Source organism: Pleurodeles waltl, chromosome 11 (assembly GCF_031143425.1).
Source record: "Pleurodeles waltl isolate 20211129_DDA chromosome 11, aPleWal1.hap1.20221129, whole genome shotgun sequence".
Lineage (NCBI taxonomy): Eukaryota > Metazoa > Chordata > Amphibia > Caudata > Salamandridae > Pleurodeles > Pleurodeles waltl.
The window spans coordinates 389476595-389496475 of record NC_090450.1 but is presented as its reverse complement, the minus strand read 5'-3'; the positions used below and the strand labels follow the sequence as shown (position 1 = coordinate 389496475).

At 46.1% G+C, this 19881-nt stretch overlaps 1 protein-coding gene across 3 annotated transcripts in view; it reads left to right on the top strand.

Annotated features, from left to right (window-relative positions):
- The window catches only part of FAM168B (family with sequence similarity 168 member B), a 257323-nt gene that overhangs the window by 104579 nt on the left and 132863 nt on the right, over positions 1 to 19881 (top strand). For all 3 annotated transcript variants that reach the window (XM_069213721.1, XM_069213720.1, XM_069213722.1), the window contains exon 4: positions 13465 to 13607. In XM_069213721.1, the coding sequence (XP_069069822.1) occupies positions 13465 to 13607 (143 nt within the window). The remainder of the gene's footprint in view (positions 1 to 13464; positions 13608 to 19881) is intronic.

Here is a 19881-nt window from a genome sequence, read left to right as displayed (position 1 = left end):
CCTTTGGTTTTCCACAACCCACTCCCTGGACCCAGCCTGCAGCATCTTTGGACCCCCTGGTGTTCTCCCATTTAAAAGCATTGGGCACCCTGCACCCACCCGCCCCTGTGCCACTCAGAGTGTTTTGTGCGGACCCGTGCCCCCCACGTTGCTCCTCTAAACCACGCAGGTCTGTGCCCAGAAGTTGCTGGCACTTACCTATGACTTGTTTCTTTCCAAGTGCCCCTAGTCTCCATAGGCTTTCATTAAAATCCCAACACCAGCTTTGATCTGCACCTGGCTGGCCCTGTGTTGTTGGTGGTACCCTTTTGGGGTCAACTTGTACCTTGACCTGTGGACATCCTAACCCACGAACACTGGGATCGTAAGTCAAGTACTTACTTGTGAAATGTATTGTTACTTTTCCTCCCCTAGGACTACATTTCTTCCTTTAAGGAATTGCACGAAGTGTCTTCTTTTGAAATTGAAAAGTGTTACTTACTTGAAAACTGTTTTATCTGCAAAACCTAAACAAAGTACATTGGATATGTTAGATTGATGCAAACTTACAACTGTACTTACCCGTAGCAAAGATCTTTTTGGTTATAGGAATAAAGTAACAAAGTATATTTTTGATATCTAAAAACATTGATCTGGAGTTAGTAAAGGAGTGTGCGCCTCATTTCGTGACTGTGTGTGTACACCGCAAATGCTTAGTTCCTGTTCTGTGGGCATGATTTTCTCTGACTTGAAGATTATCTGAGTCAGAGTCGAAAATGAATCTGATGGAGCCGGTTGGACTATTGGCGGTGGTGGCTTCTTTAGAGGTAGCTTTCCATTGTGGCTTGAGAGCAGAAATCATCTAAAGTATGTGTTTCACTGTGAACACCTTCTAAATTTGCTGAGGTAACCTCCACTGAGGCTCCATGGCCCCAACCGTACAGGACATTTTGTACTGTCTCTCCCTTATTTTACTTTCCAACGATCAGCTCTTGCAGAATTGCCATCACAGTTTTGAGGATAGCGTCTGATCCACCCACACATTTTTCAAGAAGGGTCAAAATGAAGGATAAGAGTCTCTCTAAGCAAAGTAATGAGTTGGGGACCTTTGCCGCCTGATCCAAGAGGTGACTTAATTGATGGTCCGTTACTTCCAAGTCTTGCGTAGCCGCTAGTAAGGAAGAATGATTTGAGGGCATACTACTAAAGAGTTGCAGGCCAGTCGAAGTTGACTGGTGAGGAGAATTAAATGGCAGCAATTTATAAGCTTTATCTTGTGACCTGTACTGCCTGTGTAAATCTAAGTCAGTATCTTGGAGTGTAAAATCCTCAATTAAAATAACGGCAGCTTCTCCTCGAGGAGGACTCTCACAAGGCATTGCTGTTGGCTTGCCTGGATGTCCCTACCAGACCCTCGCCTCACATACTTTTGGTCCTCTTGTGTCTGTTTTTTTACCTCTGGGAGCTGGTATGGCCTGCAATGGTTCAGGAAACTGTGACCGATGAGGAGGGTGTGGCACCGTTTGGGAGTCTGTGGGCTCAGCAAAGCTTGCAGTCTGGAGTCAAATCCGGTTGCAGAGTAGAGCAGTAGTTACCCCTGAAGGCTCCGAAATGGCCGCTGCCTGGTCCTGCAACATCCCACACCAGTTCCACGTAGCAACCCGCTTGGTTCAACACAGGGGTTCCCTGCCTGGGTGGGGATGGAGCAGCTAGAGCACTGATGGTCATCTCCTGCAGCACCCCACACCTCTCCCAACTCCTCACCGCGTCCACCTCTTTGCGGCGCCATTGGACTGTCACTTGCATCTGCTGGTCTGCTTGCGTCTCACCAATATGACTTCCAACAGATACAGAGCTGTGTATTATTTGCTGGTAGGTCCTCAAGAGGGTACATATAATATAAACCACAAGAAACCATTATTTTCCCTTTTACTACATACGTTGGATAATCTTGCCACACACTTTAGATAACATTACCGTGTAATATTTTGCCCTGGCAATGGTAAAGCTCTGCAGAGTGGTTTGGGGCTGTCATGAGGATGAAATCCAAGCTTAAGAGAGCCATGAAATATTTTTTACATATTTCAGTTCTCTGAGAAGTAGGTGTTTTTGAAAATACTGTTTTGTGCAATTAAAGCATCCAAACGTGTTACAAAAAATATATACACACACACAAGATATAAAAATGGCATACTTATGGTTAACACTGTAATAACATTAAGACACAAATGAAAGAAAACACTAATTAAAAAAAAGTAAAGTGCATTAAGTCTAAATAATTGTGTGGGCACTTACCAGGTCAAAATAATGGCGTCTGAAATTCTGGCTCCAAAATAGTAGCAGAGAGCTGCAGAAACAATAAAAGATGGCGGTTCTGTGCATGATCAGTTACTTTGGAATGTTTCTAGTCGAAGTATAGCCATAACCATTCAAAGGTGACTGTCCATGTGCTGGCATGTGTCATTGGGCAACCATTCTGGATTGTTGTTTCTCTGTTTACCACTGATTTAATATTCCAGTATATCTGATCCATTCTGAAATGGTTAAAATAATGAAGGATGTACAGGATGCTTGTAAGGAAATGCCTCCTTGGCATGGTTGCCCCCTGACTTTTTGCCTTTGCTGATGCTATGGTTTCAATTGAAAGTGTGCTGAGGCCTGCTAACCAGGCCCCAGCACCAGTGTTCTTTCCCTAACCTGTACTTTTGTATCCACAATTGGCAGACCCTGGCATCCAGATAAGTCCCTTGTAACTGGTACTTCTAGTACCAAGGGCCCTGATGCCAAGGAAGGTCTCTAAGGGCTGCAGCATGTCTTATGCCACCCTGGAGACCTCTCACTCAGCACAGACACACTGCTTACCAGCTTGTGTGTGCTAGTGAGGACAAAACGAGTAAGTCGACATGGCACTCCCCTCAGGGTGCCATGCCAGCCTCTCACTGCCTATGCAGTATAGGTAAGACACCCCTCTAGCAGGCCTTACAGCCCTAAGGCAGGGTGCACTATACCATAGGTGAGGGTACCAGTGCATGAGCATGGTACCCCTACAGTGTCTAAACAAAACCTTAGACATTGTAAGTGCAGGGTAGCCATAAGAGTATATGGTCTGGGAGTCTGTCAAACACGAACTCCACAGCACCATAATGGCTACACTGAAAACTGGGAAGTTTGGTATCAAACTTCTCAGCACAATAAATGCACACTGATGCCAGTGTACATTTTATTGTAAAATACACCACAGAGGGCACCTTAGAGGTGCCCCCTGAAACTTAACCGACTATCTGTGTAGGCTGACTAGTTTTAGCAGCCTGCCACAAACCGAGACATGTTGCTGGCCCCATGGGGAGAGTGCCTTTGTCACTCTGAGGCCAGTAACAAAGCCTGCACTGGGTGGAGATGCTAACACCTCTCCCAGGCAGGAATTGTCACACCTGGCGGTGAGCCTCAAAGGCTCACCTCCTTTGTGCCAACCCAGCAGGACACTCCAGCTAGTGGAGTTGCCCGCCCCCTCCGGCCAGGCCCCACTTTTGGCGGCAAGGCCGGAGAAAATAATGAGAATAACAAGGAGGAGTCACTGGCCAGTCAGGACAGCCCCTAAGGTGTCCTGAGCTGAGGTGACTCTAACTTTTAGAAATCCTCCATCTTGCAGATGGAGGATTCCCCCAATAGGGTTAGGATTGTGACCCCCTCCCCTTGGGAGGAGGCACAAAGAGGGTGTACCCACCCTCAGGGCTAGTAGCCATTGGCTACTAACCCCCCCAGACCTAAACACGCCCTTAAATTTAGTATTTAAGGGCTACCCTGAACCCTAGAAAATTAGATTCCTGCAACTACAAGAAGAAGGACTGCCTAGCTGAAAACCCCTGCAGCGGAAGACCAGAAGACGACAACTGCCTTGGCTCCAGAAACTCACCGGCCTGTCTCCTGCCTTCCAAAGATCCTGCTCCAGCGACGCCTTCCAAAGGGACCAGCGACCTCGACATCCTCTGAGGACTGCCCCTGCTTCGAAAAGACAAGAAACTCCCGAGGACAGCGGACCTGCTCCAAGAAAAGCTGCAACTTTGTTTCCAGCAGCTTTAAAGAACCCTGCAAGCTCCCCGCAAGAAGCGTGAGACTTGCAACACTGCACCCGGCGACCCCGACTCGGCTGGTGGCGATCCAACACCTCAGGAGGGACCCCAGGACTACTCTGATACTGTGAGTACCAAAACCTGTCCCCCCTGAGCCCCCACAGCGCCGCCTGCAGAGGGAATCCCGAGGCTTCCCCTGACCGCGACTCTTTGAACCTAAAGTCCCGACGCCTGGGAGAGACCCTGCACCCGCAGCCCCCAGGACCTGAAGGACCGGACTTTCACTGGAGAAGTGACCCCCAGGAGTCCCTCTCCCTTGCCCAAGTGGAGGTTTCCCCGAGGAACCCCCCCCTTGCCTGCCTGCAGCGCTGAAGAGATCCCTAGATCTCCCATTGACTTCCATTACAAACCCGACGCTTGTTTCTACACTGCACCCGGCCGCCCCCGCGCTGCTGAGGGTGAAATTTCTGTGTGGGCTTGTGTCCCCCCCGGTGCCCTACAAAACCCCCCTGGTCTGCCCTCCGAAGACGCGGGTACTTACCTGCAAGCAGACCGGAACCGGGGCACCCCCTTCTCTCCATTCTAGCCTATGTGTTTTGGGCACCACTTTGAACTCTGCACCTGACCGGCCCTGAGCTGCTGGTGTGGTGACTTTGGGGTTGCTCTGAACCCCCAACGGTGGGCTACCTTGGACCAAGAACTAAGCCCTGTAAGTGTCTTACTTACCTGGTTAACCTAACAAATACTTACCTCCCCTAGGAACTGTGAAAATTGCACTAAGTGTCCACTTTTAAAACAGCTATTTGTGAATAACTTGAAAAGTATACATGCAATTTTGATGATTTGAAGTTCCTAAAGTACTTACCTGCAATACCTTTCGAATGAGATATTACATGTAGAATTTGAACCTGTGGTTCGTAAAATAAACTAAGAAAAGATATTTTTCTATATAAAAACCTATTGGCTGGATTTGTCTCTGAGTGTGTGTACCTCATTTATTGTCTATGTGTATGTACAACAAATGCTTAACACTACTCCTTGGATAAGCCTACTGCTCGACCACACTACCACAAAATAGAGCATTAGTATTATCTATTTTTACCACTATTTTACCTCTAAGGGGAACCCTTGGACTCTGTGCATGCTATTCCTTACTTTGAAATAGCACATACAGAGCCAACTTCCTACATTGGTGGATCAGCGGTGGGGTACAAGACTTTGCATTTGCTGGACTACTCAGCCAATACCTGATCACACGACAAATTCCAAAAGTGTCATTAGAAATTGATTTTTGCAATTTGAAAAGTTTTCTAAATTCTTAAAAGACCTGCTAGGGCCTTGTGTTAGATCCTGTTTAGCATTTCTTTTAGAGTTTAAAAGTTTGTTAAAAGTTTGAATTAGATTCTAGAACCAGTTTTAGTTTCTTAAAAAGTATTCCAACTTTTAGAAGCATAATGTCTAGCACAGATGTGAATGTGGTGGAACTCGACACCACACCTTACCTCCATCTACAGATGAGAGAGCTAAGGTCACTCTGTAAACTAAAGAAAATAGCAATGGGCCCCAAACCTACCAAAGTACAGCTCCAGGAGCTTTTGGCAGAGTTTGAAAAGGCCAACCCCTCTGAGGATGGCAACTCAGAGGATGAAGATAGTGACTTGGAGGGAAATTCCCCCCCTCCAGTCCTACTTAGGGAGAGCAGGGCTTCTCAAGCCCTGACTCCACAAATAATAGTCAGAGATGCTGGTTCCCTCACAGGAGGGACCAACAACTCTGAAATCACTGAGGATAACTCCAGTGAAGAGGACATCCAGTTAGCCAGGATGGCCAAAAGATTGGCTTTGGAAAGACAGATCCTAGCCATAGAGAGGGAAAGACAAGAGATGGGCCTAGGACCCATCAATGGTGGCAGCAACATAAATAGGGTCAGAGATTCTCCTGACATGTTGAAAATCCCCAAAGGGATTGTAACTAAATATGAAGATGGTGATGACATCACCAAATGGTTCACAGCTTTTGAGAGGGCTTGTGTAACCAGAAAAGTGAACAGATCTCACTGGGGTGCTCTCCTTTGGGAAATGTTCACAGGAAAGTGTAGGGATAGACTCCTCACACTCTCTGGACAAGATGCAGAATCTTATGACCTCATGAAGGGTACCCTGATTGAGGGCTTTGGATTCTCCACTGAGGAGTACAGGATTAGGTTCAGGGGGGCTCAAAAATCCTCGAGCCAGACCTGGGTTGACTTTGTTGACTACTCAGTGAAAACACTAGATGGTTGGATTCAAGGCAGTGGTGTAAGTAATTATGATGGGCTGTACAATTTATTTGTGAAAGAACACCTGTTAAGTAATTGTTTCAATGATAAACTGCATCAGCATCTGGTAGACCTAGGACCAATTTCTCCCCAAGAATTGGGAAAGAAGGCGGACCATTGGGTCAAGACAAGGGTGTCCAAGACTTCAACAGGGGGTGACCAAAAGAAAGGGGTCACAAAGACTCCCCAGCAGAAGGGTGATGAGACAACCAAAACTAAAAATAGTAAAGAGTCTTCTACAGGCCCCCAAAAACCTGCACAGGAGGGTGGGCCCAGAGCCTCTTCACAAAACAATGGGTACAAGGGTAAAAACTTTGATCCCAAAAAGGCCTGGTGTCATAGCTGTAAACAGCATGGACACCAAACTGGAGACAAGGCCTGTCCCAAGAAAGGTTCCACTCCAAACTCCCATCCAGGTAACACTGGTATGGCTAGTCTCCAAGTGGGATCAACAGTGTGCCCAGAGCAAATCAGGGTCCACACTGAAGCTACTCTAGTTTCTGAGGGTGGGGTGGATTTAGCCACACTAGCTGTCTGGCCGCCTAACATGCAAAAATACAGACAGCAACTCTTAATTAATGGGACTAGAATAGAGGGCCTGAGGGATACAGGTGCCAGTGTCACCATGGTGACAGAGAAACTGGTTTCCCCTGGCCAATACCTGACTGGAAAAACTTACACAGTCACCAACGCTGACAATCAGAGAAAAGTACATCCCATGGCAATGGTTACTTTAGAATGGGGAGGGGTCAATGGCCTGAAACAGGTGGTGGTCTCCTCAAATATCCCAGTGGACTGTCTGCTTGGAAATGACCTGGAGTCCTCAGCATGGGCTGAGGTAGAGCTAAAAACCCATGCAGCCATGCTGGGTATCCCTGAACTGGTGTGTGTGAAAACAAGAGCACAATGCAAGGCACAGGGTGAAAAAGTAGAGCTGGAGTCTGGAAAAATGGCCCAGCCTACCAAGAGAACAGGAAAGTCAGTTGGGAAACCAACTGCAACACAGCAAAAGAAAGGGAACCTCTCTTCTCAGGAAGAAGTTCTGCCCTCTGAGGGAACTGAGCCTTTGGAACTTGAACCTTATCAGGTTGAGCTCTTAGGCCCAGGGGGACCCTCAAGGGAAGAGCTGTGTAAGGGACAAGAAACCTGTCCCTCTCTTGAAGGCCTTAGGCAGCAAGCTGCTGAAGAGTCCAAAGGCAAGAAAAATGGAACACATAGGGTCTATTGGGAAGATGGGCTCCTGTACACTGAGGCCAGAGACCCCAAACCTGGTGCCACTAGGAGAGTGGTAGTGCCTCAGCTGTTCAGAGAGTTCATCCTAACATTGGCCCATGACATTCCCCTTGCTGGACATTTGGGACAAACCAAGACGTGGGAGAGGTTAGTCAACCACTTCTACTGGCCCAATATGTCCAACATGGTTAAGGAGTTTTGCCTCTCCTGCCCCACCTGTCAAGCCAGTGGTAAGACAGGTGGGCACCCAAAGGCCCCCCTCATTCCACTTCCAGTGGTGGGGGTGCCCTTTGAAAGAGTGGGTGTGGACATAGTTGGTCCACTGGAACCTCCCACAGCCTCAGGAAATATGTATATCCTGGTAGTAGTGGATCATGCTACCAGGTATCCTGAAGCTATTCCCCTTAGGTCGACTACTGCCCCTGCAGTAGCCAAGGCCCTCATTGGTATCTTTACCAGAGTGGGTTTCCCTAAGGAGGTGGTGTCTGACAGAGGTACCAACTTCATGTCAGCATACCTAAAGCACATGTGGAATGAGTGTGGAGTGACTTATAAATTCACTACACCTTACCATCCACAAACTAATGGCTTAGTTGAGAGATTCAACAAGACATTAAAAGGCATGATCATGGGGCTCCCAGAAAAACTCAAAAGGAGATGGGATGTCCTCCTGCCATGTCTGCTTTTCGCTTACAGGGAGGTACCACAGAAGGGAGTAGGGTTCTCACCCTTTGAACTTCTGTTTGGTCATCCTGTAAGGGGACCACTTGCCCTTGTTAAAGAAGGCTGGGAGAGACCTCTCCATGAGCCTAAACAGGACATAGTGGACTATGTACTTGGCCTTCGCTCTAGAATGGCAGAGTACATGGAAAAGGCAACCAAAAACCTTGAGGCCAGCCAACAGCTCCAGAAGTTTTGGTATGACCAAAAGGCTGCACTGGTTGAGTTCCAACCAGGGCAGAAAGTCTGGGTTCTGGAGCCTGTGGCTCCCAGGGCACTCCAGGACAAATGGAGTGGCCCTTACCCAGTACTAGAGAGGAAGAGTCAGGTCACCTACTTGGTGGACCTGGGCACAAGCAGGAGCCCCAAAAGGGTGATCCATGTAAACCGCCTTAAGCTCTTCCACGACAGGGCTGATGTCAATCTGTTGATGGTAACAGATGAGGATCAGGAGGCAGAGAGTGAACCTCTCCCTGATCTTCTGTCATCAGACCCAAAAGATGGTACAGTAGATGGAGTGATCTACTCAGACACCCTCTCTGGCCAACAGCAAGCTGATTGTAGGAGAGTCCTACAACAGTTTCCTGAACTCTTCTCCTTAACCCCTGGTCAGACACACCTGTGTACCCATGATGTGGACACAGGAGACAGCATGCCTGTCAAGAACAAAATCTTTAGACAGTCTGACCATGTTAAGGAAAGCATCAAGGTGGAAGTCCACAAGATGCTGGAATTGGGAGTCATTGAGCGCTCGGACAGCCCCTGGGCTAGCCCAGTGGTCTTAGTCCCCAAACCTCACACCACAGATGGAAAGAAAGAGATGAGGTTTTGTGTGGACTACAGAGGGCTCAATTCTGTCACCAAGACAGATGCTCATCCAATTCCAAGAGCTGATGAGCTCATTGATAAATTAGGTGCTGCCAAATTCCTAAGTACCTTTGACTTGACAGCAGGGTACTGGCAAATAAAAATGGCACCTGGAGCAAAAGAAAAGACAGCATTCTCCACACCTGATGGGCATTATCAGTTTACTGTTATGCCCTTTGGTTTAAAGAATGCCCCTGCCACCTTCCAAAGGTTGGTGAATCAAGTCCTTGCTGGCTTGGAGTCCTTTAGCACAGCTTATCTTGATGATATTGCTGTCTTTAGCTCCACCTGGCAGGATCACCTGGTCCACCTGAGGAAGGTTTTGAAGGCTCTGCAATCTGCAGGCCTCTCTATCAAGGCATCCAAATGCCAGATAGGGCAGGGAACTGTGGTTTACTTGGGACACCTTGTAGGTGGAGGCCAAGTTCAGCCACTCCAACCCAAGATCCAGACTATTCTGGACTGGGTAGCTCCAAAAACCCAGACTCAAGTCAGGGCATTCCTTGGCTTGACTGGGTACTACAGGAGGTTTGTGAAGGGATATGGATCCATTGTGACAGCCCTCACTGAGCTCACCTCCAAGAAAATGCCCAAGAAAGTGAACTGGACTGTGGACTGCCAACAGGCCTTTGACACCCTGAAACAGGCAATGTGCTCAGCACCAGTTCTCAAAGCTCCAGATTATTCTAAGCAGTTCATTGTGCAGACTGATGCCTCTGAACATGGGATAGGGGCAGTTTTGTCCCAAACAAATGATGATGGCCTTGACCAGCCTGTTGCTTTCATTAGCAGGAGGTTACTCCCCAGGGAGCAGCGTTGGAGTGCCATTGAGAGGGAGGCCTTTGCTGTGGTCTGGTCCCTGAAGAAGCTGAGACCATACCTCTTTGGGACTCACTTCCTAGTTCAAACTGACCACAGACCTCTCAAATGGCTGATGCAAATGAAAGGTGAAAATCCTAAACTGTTGAGGTGGTCCATCTCCCTACAGGGAATGGACTTTATAGTGGAACACAGACCTGGGACTGCCCATGCCAATGCAGATGGCCTTTCCAGGTTCTTCCACTTAGAAAATGAAGACTCTCTTGGGAAAGGTTAGTCTCATCCTCTTTCGTTTGGGGGGGGGTTGTGTAAGGAAATGCCTCCTTGGCATGGTTGCCCCCTGACTTTTTGCCTTTGCTGATGCTATGGTTTCAATTGAAAGTGTGCTGAGGCCTGCTAACCAGGCCCCAGCACCAGTGTTCTTTCCCTAACCTGTACTTTTGTATCCACAATTGGCAGACCCTGGCATCCAGATAAGTCCCTTGTAACTGGTACTTCTAGTACCAAGGGCCCTGATGCCAAGGAAGGTCTCTAAGGGCTGCAGCATGTCTTATGCCACCCTGGAGACCTCTCACTCAGCACAGACACACTGCTTACCAGCTTGTGTGTGCTAGTGAGGACAAAACGAGTAAGTCGACATGGCACTCCCCTCAGGGTGCCATGCCAGCCTCTCACTGCCTATGCAGTATAGGTAAGACACCCCTCTAGCAGGCCTTACAGCCCTAAGGCAGGGTGCACTATACCATAGGTGAGGGTACCAGTGCATGAGCATGGTACCCCTACAGTGTCTAAACAAAACCTTAGACATTGTAAGTGCAGGGTAGCCATAAGAGTATATGGTCTGGGAGTCTGTCAAACACGAACTCCACAGCACCATAATGGCTACACTGAAAACTGGGAAGTTTGGTATCAAACTTCTCAGCACAATAAATGCACACTGATGCCAGTGTACATTTTATTGTAAAATACACCACAGAGGGCACCTTAGAGGTGCCCCCTGAAACTTAACCGACTATCTGTGTAGGCTGACTAGTTTTAGCAGCCTGCCACAAACCGAGACATGTTGCTGGCCCCATGGGGAGAGTGCCTTTGTCACTCTGAGGCCAGTAACAAAGCCTGCACTGGGTGGAGATGCTAACACCTCTCCCAGGCAGGAATTGTCACACCTGGCGGTGAGCCTCAAAGGCTCACCTCCTTTGTGCCAACCCAGCAGGACACTCCAGCTAGTGGAGTTGCCCGCCCCCTCCGGCCAGGCCCCACTTTTGGCGGCAAGGCCGGAGAAAATAATGAGAATAACAAGGAGGAGTCACTGGCCAGTCAGGACAGCCCCTAAGGTGTCCTGAGCTGAGGTGACTCTAACTTTTAGAAATCCTCCATCTTGCAGATGGAGGATTCCCCCAATAGGGTTAGGATTGTGACCCCCTCCCCTTGGGAGGAGGCACAAAGAGGGTGTACCCACCCTCAGGGCTAGTAGCCATTGGCTACTAACCCCCCCAGACCTAAACACGCCCTTAAATTTAGTATTTAAGGGCTACCCTGAACCCTAGAAAATTAGATTCCTGCAACTACAAGAAGAAGGACTGCCTAGCTGAAAACCCCTGCAGCGGAAGACCAGAAGACGACAACTGCCTTGGCTCCAGAAACTCACCGGCCTGTCTCCTGCCTTCCAAAGATCCTGCTCCAGCGACGCCTTCCAAAGGGACCAGCGACCTCGACATCCTCTGAGGACTGCCCCTGCTTCGAAAAGACAAGAAACTCCCGAGGACAGCGGACCTGCTCCAAGAAAAGCTGCAACTTTGTTTCCAGCAGCTTTAAAGAACCCTGCAAGCTCCCCGCAAGAAGCGTGAGACTTGCAACACTGCACCCGGCGACCCCGACTCGGCTGGTGGCGATCCAACACCTCAGGAGGGACCCCAGGACTACTCTGATACTGTGAGTACCAAAACCTGTCCCCCCTGAGCCCCCACAGCGCCGCCTGCAGAGGGAATCCCGAGGCTTCCCCTGACCGCGACTCTTTGAACCTAAAGTCCCGACGCCTGGGAGAGACCCTGCACCCGCAGCCCCCAGGACCTGAAGGACCGGACTTTCACTGGAGAAGTGACCCCCAGGAGTCCCTCTCCCTTGCCCAAGTGGAGGTTTCCCCGAGGAACCCCCCCCTTGCCTGCCTGCAGCGCTGAAGAGATCCCTAGATCTCCCATTGACTTCCATTACAAACCCGACGCTTGTTTCTACACTGCACCCGGCCGCCCCCGCGCTGCTGAGGGTGAAATTTCTGTGTGGGCTTGTGTCCCCCCCGGTGCCCTACAAAACCCCCCTGGTCTGCCCTCCGAAGACGCGGGTACTTACCTGCAAGCAGACCGGAACCGGGGCACCCCCTTCTCTCCATTCTAGCCTATGTGTTTTGGGCACCACTTTGAACTCTGCACCTGACCGGCCCTGAGCTGCTGGTGTGGTGACTTTGGGGTTGCTCTGAACCCCCAACGGTGGGCTACCTTGGACCAAGAACTAAGCCCTGTAAGTGTCTTACTTACCTGGTTAACCTAACAAATACTTACCTCCCCTAGGAACTGTGAAAATTGCACTAAGTGTCCACTTTTAAAACAGCTATTTGTGAATAACTTGAAAAGTATACATGCAATTTTGATGATTTGAAGTTCCTAAAGTACTTACCTGCAATACCTTTCGAATGAGATATTACATGTAGAATTTGAACCTGTGGTTCGTAAAATAAACTAAGAAAAGATATTTTTCTATATAAAAACCTATTGGCTGGATTTGTCTCTGAGTGTGTGTACCTCATTTATTGTCTATGTGTATGTACAACAAATGCTTAACACTACTCCTTGGATAAGCCTACTGCTCGACCACACTACCACAAAATAGAGCATTAGTATTATCTATTTTTACCACTATTTTACCTCTAAGGGGAACCCTTGGACTCTGTGCATGCTATTCCTTACTTTGAAATAGCACATACAGAGCCAACTTCCTACAATGCTGTATACATCAGGAAACATTTGCTGCATGGTAGCAGTGTGAGGAGAATTACCAGGGCCCCACAAACAAAGAGGAAAATTAAGAAAAGAAAACATTGTCCTTAGATCCGGGACACTGGAGTGCTCACTATTCTCTGTGGAAGACCACCACATGGTGCACAAGCAGGGTGCAATCACTCACAGAATGGGGCCAATGGCTGAGTTGGATGAAAACATTGTCCCATGCTGTGTGCTGTGGCCAATGTAGGCCAAGTGTGAATGACAATTTGAGGTCAGAGGGTGAAGCAGTGATGCCCCCTTGATGTGTGTGTTTTAATGTATTGATTCACAGAGTTGGTATTTCGAATGCCCTACTAAAGGTGACTCAAAGGCCAAACCTAAAAATGGAAACCTTTTGCTGGGAAACTTTTTGTGAAGCCATGGCAATTTATTTATTTTAATGATCTCTTCTTTGTGTTTCCAGGTTATACACCAGGTGCACCATACAAGGTGTCCTGTTCACCAACTAGTGGAGCTGTGCCACCCTATTCATCTTCACCCAACCCCTACCAAACAGCTGTGTACCCCGTTCGAAGTGCATATCCACAGCAGAACCCATACACACAGGTATATTTTTTTCTTCACATCAGCAGAGAGATCATGATGTATGCATTCCTTGTTTTTGTATGTCTGAGTTATTCAGGACCTAGATTTTACAGTTTCTTTTTCACAAGATTTATAGATATAAAGTAGGGCCCCATTGTTTTATGTTATGGGGTTAGTTGAGACAAAATTCTTTTGAACATACTGTGCTGATTTCAGCAACAGTTTGGGTTTCAGGTTAGAGTGATTTTTTTTTTTTTTTTTTTTTTTTAATTCATCTATGTGTATATGTACACACTGTATTGATTATTCTGCCTCTCCTCTGCCAGCTTGCAGGTTTGCTATCCACACCAGTTTTCAATCCAGGTGCAACGGTTGGCTAGATCAAATGAGTAGCCTTCCACACTGCGATTCATCAAGGAATGAATTTTAGTAAAACAGTAAAAACATTGTAGCCAATGGAACAATCTGACTTTTATGCCACAACAATTGTGTCGGCTCTTCGGTGCTCTTTTAAAGTATCCCACACCTATTACAAAATAATGTTCTAATGTTCAATAACCCTCTGGTGGATTGGTGGCTATGTAGTCATCATGCAGATTTGGGTTGTAAAAAAAAAAAAAAAAAAAAAGAATTTGCTGAAGATCAAACAAACAATAATCAAGCAGTGTTTTAGATTTCTCATGGCAGATCCCCCCCGTCCCCTCCCCCCAATGGTGGGCACATAGTATATTCAGCCACGTGCAGTTCATAGCAATTGGGCAGTCTTTATAGCAAATAATTCTCCATTGTTGGATCTTTAATAGATTAACATGCTTGAATCATTCCCTGTCCTTGAAATGGGTATTCCACTGTAAAACTAGCAAGTAATATGTTAAACATAGCCTAGAACAGGTTAGAGAACATTCACTTTATCAACTTATCCCTATTGTTTAGAAAGAAACAGACTCCATCCAATCAGGCTGCATTACCCTTTGGAACTCTCCCATCAGAGGCTTCATTTTTTTTATCAGATTTTATACTGCATGTAGAGTGAAGAGTCTCCCCTGAGTTGTGCACAGTTGAACTATACTTTTCCTAAAACTGACAGAGAAGCTGGCAACATATATTGTCAGAACTTACTAAAAAGGACTTTTCAGCCATGTGGGACCTGTGGGCAAAAGAGACTGCATTCCGAGGATCAACATAAGGGCTACATCTAATGTTGCCACCCATCGCACAAGGTAAAGTGGATTGTAAAATTGATCATGCTTTTTCATCCAAATCCTTAAAAGACAGCGAAGGAAGGTTGTTATGGCTTCAGAACCTCAAAGCTAAAGATACTCCACTTTTTGAATAGGATAGTGATGATTATTCAACATCTACAAAACAAAACTCAAAAAAGGGAGAGGACAGAAGGTAGAGTACCTCAAGAACTTCAGACAAAGACTCTGAAAAAGACTCATCATAGTATTTCAAAGGCACAAAGTCCATCAGAAGAATGTTTTCATTAACATAACAAAGCAGATTTCTGTTCACAAAAGTCAGAAAAACAAAGCCTGAGGGAAGTCCATCAAAAGAACGTTTGCATAAGAATCCCCCTCAGAAAAAATAAAATAAAATCAGTCTGAACCTTCCGCACCATCTACTAAGGTGCTGTTAAAAAAACCTACTTCAGCACTGTCAACAGTGCACCATCAGTGAGAAAATCGCCTATGGCACTGACCTAGTCAACAGCGACAACATCCATTTCAGCAACAGTGACAATGGTGACTGCTGTCACTGTATTTTGCATTTATAAAGAGTGTTTAACCAAAAAGGCGTCAACCCGCTAAACCTGTTATAAAGGTACAAAGACAACCCCATAAAGGTGCGCCAAGGCAGTGGTATGCCTATGGCCAGGAATGCTGCTGAAACAGCCATGTATTTGTATTCTCACTGCACTGAGGACTACTTGTGCATCATAGACAGCCACTCAGTTGACGCAGATAAAGTCATAGATGGTGAAACCGACATTATTGTAGACAAAAAAAACCAGAACGTAGGCCAAGGGCTTCAATGAAAGAAAAGAGTAATAGAAATGAAGAAGCATTCTATTTCTTCGATTCCGGAATACACATCTCCAAGTAAAGTCTCACCACTACCACCAAGTCATCTTCTGGACAATTTCTGATGATGATGGGCCATTCATTGTAGCACAAAGTCCATCTCAGTTGCATGTCAATTTCCAGCCAGTTGATGAAGATAAGAACTGTTAGACCTGCCAGCCGTAGGGTGGTCCCCCCGCCAAAACCTTTTGCCTACTTGCCTCATGTTTTTGCTGATTGTTTGTCAGCCTTGGGTCTTTGAGCACTTTACCACTACAGACCAGTGCTAAAGTGCATGTGCTTCACCCCTAAACATGGTAACTTTGGTGTATATGCAATTGGCTTATTTAATTTTACTTGTAAGTACCTTGTAAAGTGGTATGTCATATACCCAGGGCCTGTAAATTAAATGCTACTAATGGGTCTGCAGCATTGCTTGTGCCACCCACACAAGTAGCCCTTTAAACGTGTCTTAGGCCTTCCACTGCAGAGCCTGTATGTGCAGTTTCACTGCCACTTCTGCTTGGCATTTAAAACCCTTTGCCAAGCTTTAAACTCACCCTTTTATTACACATATGTTCTCTGAAGCAGGCCCTAAGTAGTCCATAGGGCAGGGTGCTATGTAACTAAAAGGTAGGGCATGTACCTTTAGGTTTTTCATATCCTAGTAGTGAAAAACACCCAAATTTAGTTTCACTATTGTGATGCCTGCTCCTCTCATAGGTTAACATTGTGAATTCCTTATTACACTTTTAAGCTGTAATTCCTGATTGAGGAATAGCTAAGTCATGTTTTATATCATTGGCATGGTAATGATGATAAATCCTCTTTACTGGTAAAGTTGGATTTAACATTACTATTTTACAACTGCCCTCTTAGAAAATGGACATTTCTCTGCTCTTACAGCTCTGTTTGCCTGCAGTCTGTCTCCAATACACGTCTGCGGTTGATGTCAGCTATACTTTGTGTGGTTGTGTAGACGAAACGCACAAAGATTAGGTGTGTCACGCCTTGCACCAAGGGATGGTTACCCCTTACTGATAGTCTACAGCCCGGGCTAGGAAGAAAGGATCTCTGTGCACTCCAAAGACCCATTTATGAAGTCAACCCCACTTCAAAATTACAACTGGGTATAAGTACTGGGTCCCTGACCCCACCAAATCATACAGTTCTGAACCTACAACTGGACTGTGTCAGAGGAACTGCAGTGCTGCATCAAGGAACGGTACTCTGCTGGAGTGCAGACCTGGAGGCACTGCTTTTCTGCTGTACTATCCAGCTGCCTTCTGCTCTCCGATCCTGCTGATTGAGAGCTGGACGCTGCCATGCAACCCAAGTGTTCGCCAAGGGCAAGATGCTGGCATTGGGAGTCATTGAGCACTTTGAGCCCCTGGGCCAGCCCAGTTGTTTTAGTCCCTAAACCTCATTCCCAGGGTGGAAAGAAAGAAATTGGGTTTTGTGTGGGCTAAGAGGCCAAAATGCTGTGACCAAAAAATATGCTCACCCAAGTATCGGTGTATATATATATATATATATATATATATATATCAGGAGTTTCTAAATTATCCCTATTTCTTAAGTTTTATTGTTTCTCAGGGGTCTCCAATTGTGGAGATTCTCCCCTGTCTTTTTTTAAATGTTTCTTTCTGTTTATACCAGCGTTCTTTAGAACCCTCAGCTGCTTGCTTGATAGACTCCTTCTTGGATTTACCTTGGAATTGTGGTTTAGTTGGTCTGGCTCCCAAACTATCCCGGCCTATACTTGAATAGGTTTCTGCAATAATTTTAGGCTGCTTGTGTTCTGGATCCTGTGCAGGAACATCCCAGAGCTGCATGCACACTGGTAGAGCTACTGCTTCCCATTTAAGGTTACTTAATATGATAGAGGACACTGTGGCATAATTGCCCATTCATTGCATCCCCAAGTCCAGGGCTGGAGCAGCCCTGTATTCATCTTGAATTTGTTTTAATACTTATGGAAAATGGCAAGCACATAGTGAGAATTCTGTGTTTATCTTTGGGTCCCGTATTGGGAAACCGCTTCTAGTGGGTTTATTTTCTGAACAAGCAAAACAGACTTTATTCACGTTTTGCTGGTACTTTACCTATGATCAAATGCTCAGTCGCAGGGTTAATGCATGGTGGGACTGCGTGCGGTTGTGCTGGAGCAACACATGCTTGGTTTGTATTTAAGTTTGCATTACAAACTGTACTAATAGTCTATATATTATTACAAGTTCAATATGTAAGCGGCAAACCTCTGCTACCGTCAAGGTGCATGCATCAGAATGCGGTGTGTTTGTGGCCAACTGAGGCCAGGTAGGACCATCGTTACTCAGAGGACCTAGCCTAACATGCAGTGTTGTATGTTTGTTTTAAAACTGTGTCCTCCACATTCAAGTTTGTGCAGTATTTCAGTTTCCATAAACTTACCCATAATCACTCGAACATCCATGATTTTGTTCTGCCGAATCTTTTTCATATTGCTCTCCAGAGTATTATTTTTTTAATTTTTGCTGTGTGCAGCATGTTTTGTGGACAAAAGTGCATACACCACATAATTATTTACAGATGTTATGTTTCTCCTTATTTCAAATAGTCTTTTTCCTTGTTTCAGTTCTCTGTGATTGCCTTAGCCATATTTCAGGTCCAAAAGCTTCCTTGTTTAACTTAGTGTTTTTGGCCGGAAATATTACCCTTGGTATCCACAAAATCACACCTCTATAATGTATCCGTCAATGATGCTGCCTTCTTGTATGTAATCAATTATATTAGACCTCTGCATCTGTCAACAGACTAGAACAGCTCCTGTGTTCCAGTACCTCTGAGATATTGCTTTTCACTCAAATTATTCTCTCCACGGATGGGTGCAGCACAGCCCGATGGAACTCTTGCCGGACATGTATCAAGGCTCTTGTGGGTGGTACCAAAATCTGCCTGGGCACTATCTTGAAAGGAAAAGTGCAGGCCAATTTCAATGCAGTTAATTGATCTGGGCTGATGTAAACCAAAATCTTAAATACATTTTGTTCTTGTTTACTTTGCAGCTCACAGTTATTGATGGACAATAATCAGCTTTTTTATTTGAAGAGAACTTTGAGGGCTTGGGACACTTAGTGAAATAGTAGGGGAATATCCGAGATTGCATGTCCAGACTGTATGTCACAAACATCCCTGGAAATTCTTAAACAATTGCCATAAAAATCCAACTTGTGCTTTTAAAGTATTGAAATGACTAATTATAGTTTGTATGCTAGACCTGTGCATATTTTGATAGTTGTGTTAATATTTACATGTTTGATGGTATGTGTATCTGTAGATGCACATGCTGTGCATAAACCTGCGATCTAGTGTTGGGTTTGGAGTAGTACAACTTGTTTTTGTTCGAAGAAAGTTTTCAGGTCACTCCTCCTCTCGGTAATACTGCGCATGGGCATCGAGTCCTTTGTTAGATTTGTTTTTTTTCTGCCATTGGGTTCGGAAATGTGTTCCTCTCGCTCTTAGTTCTTGGCTCCAAACAGTCTTAAACGGTATTCTTTCTGTCTTACTATTGTTGTCGGTATTTTTTCCGAATGCGTATTTAATAATTCATTTCTCTGCTCCTTTTTCTATACTCTGAATCAAATTTCTCAACTCTTTTGGGAACAGAAAGGCCCTCTCTGGCCCTCCTTGGGCCTACCTCTTCCATGTGGTATCGAACAATGCATCCCTGTTGGAACATACTCGATTTTGCCCTCTATGCCATTCAAAGTTTTCACACACCGATTATCAGGTGTGTAATTTGTGTATTTCACCAGACCACAATGACCAGACCTGCAAAGCGTGCCGTTTTCTTTTGGTCAAAGAAGACGCTTAGAGATCGAAGAGCTCGTCAAACGGAAATAGTGTCTTGACATCCAGATGTTACACTGGACATCTTCGGTGGCGAGCACGCACAAGAAGACTCAGAACAAGAGGGGTTCTTCTCCGTTCAGGATCGAGACTATGCAGTCTATCATTGAGAGTCAACCATTGCAACCACCTCAAACTGTAAGTAAAAAGCCCCCTTTCCCATCGGACAAAACAACCACAAAAGAGGTCACCGGTCTGCCACTGCCTTCCAGCCATGGTCGGAGCTGAGAAACGTATTCGGATGCCTCGCATACCAGCTCGGCACCGAAAAAAGCCAAAGATAAATCTTCGGCATCGACCTCCAGTACCTCCATTTTCAGCACTGACAAAACAAACTATAT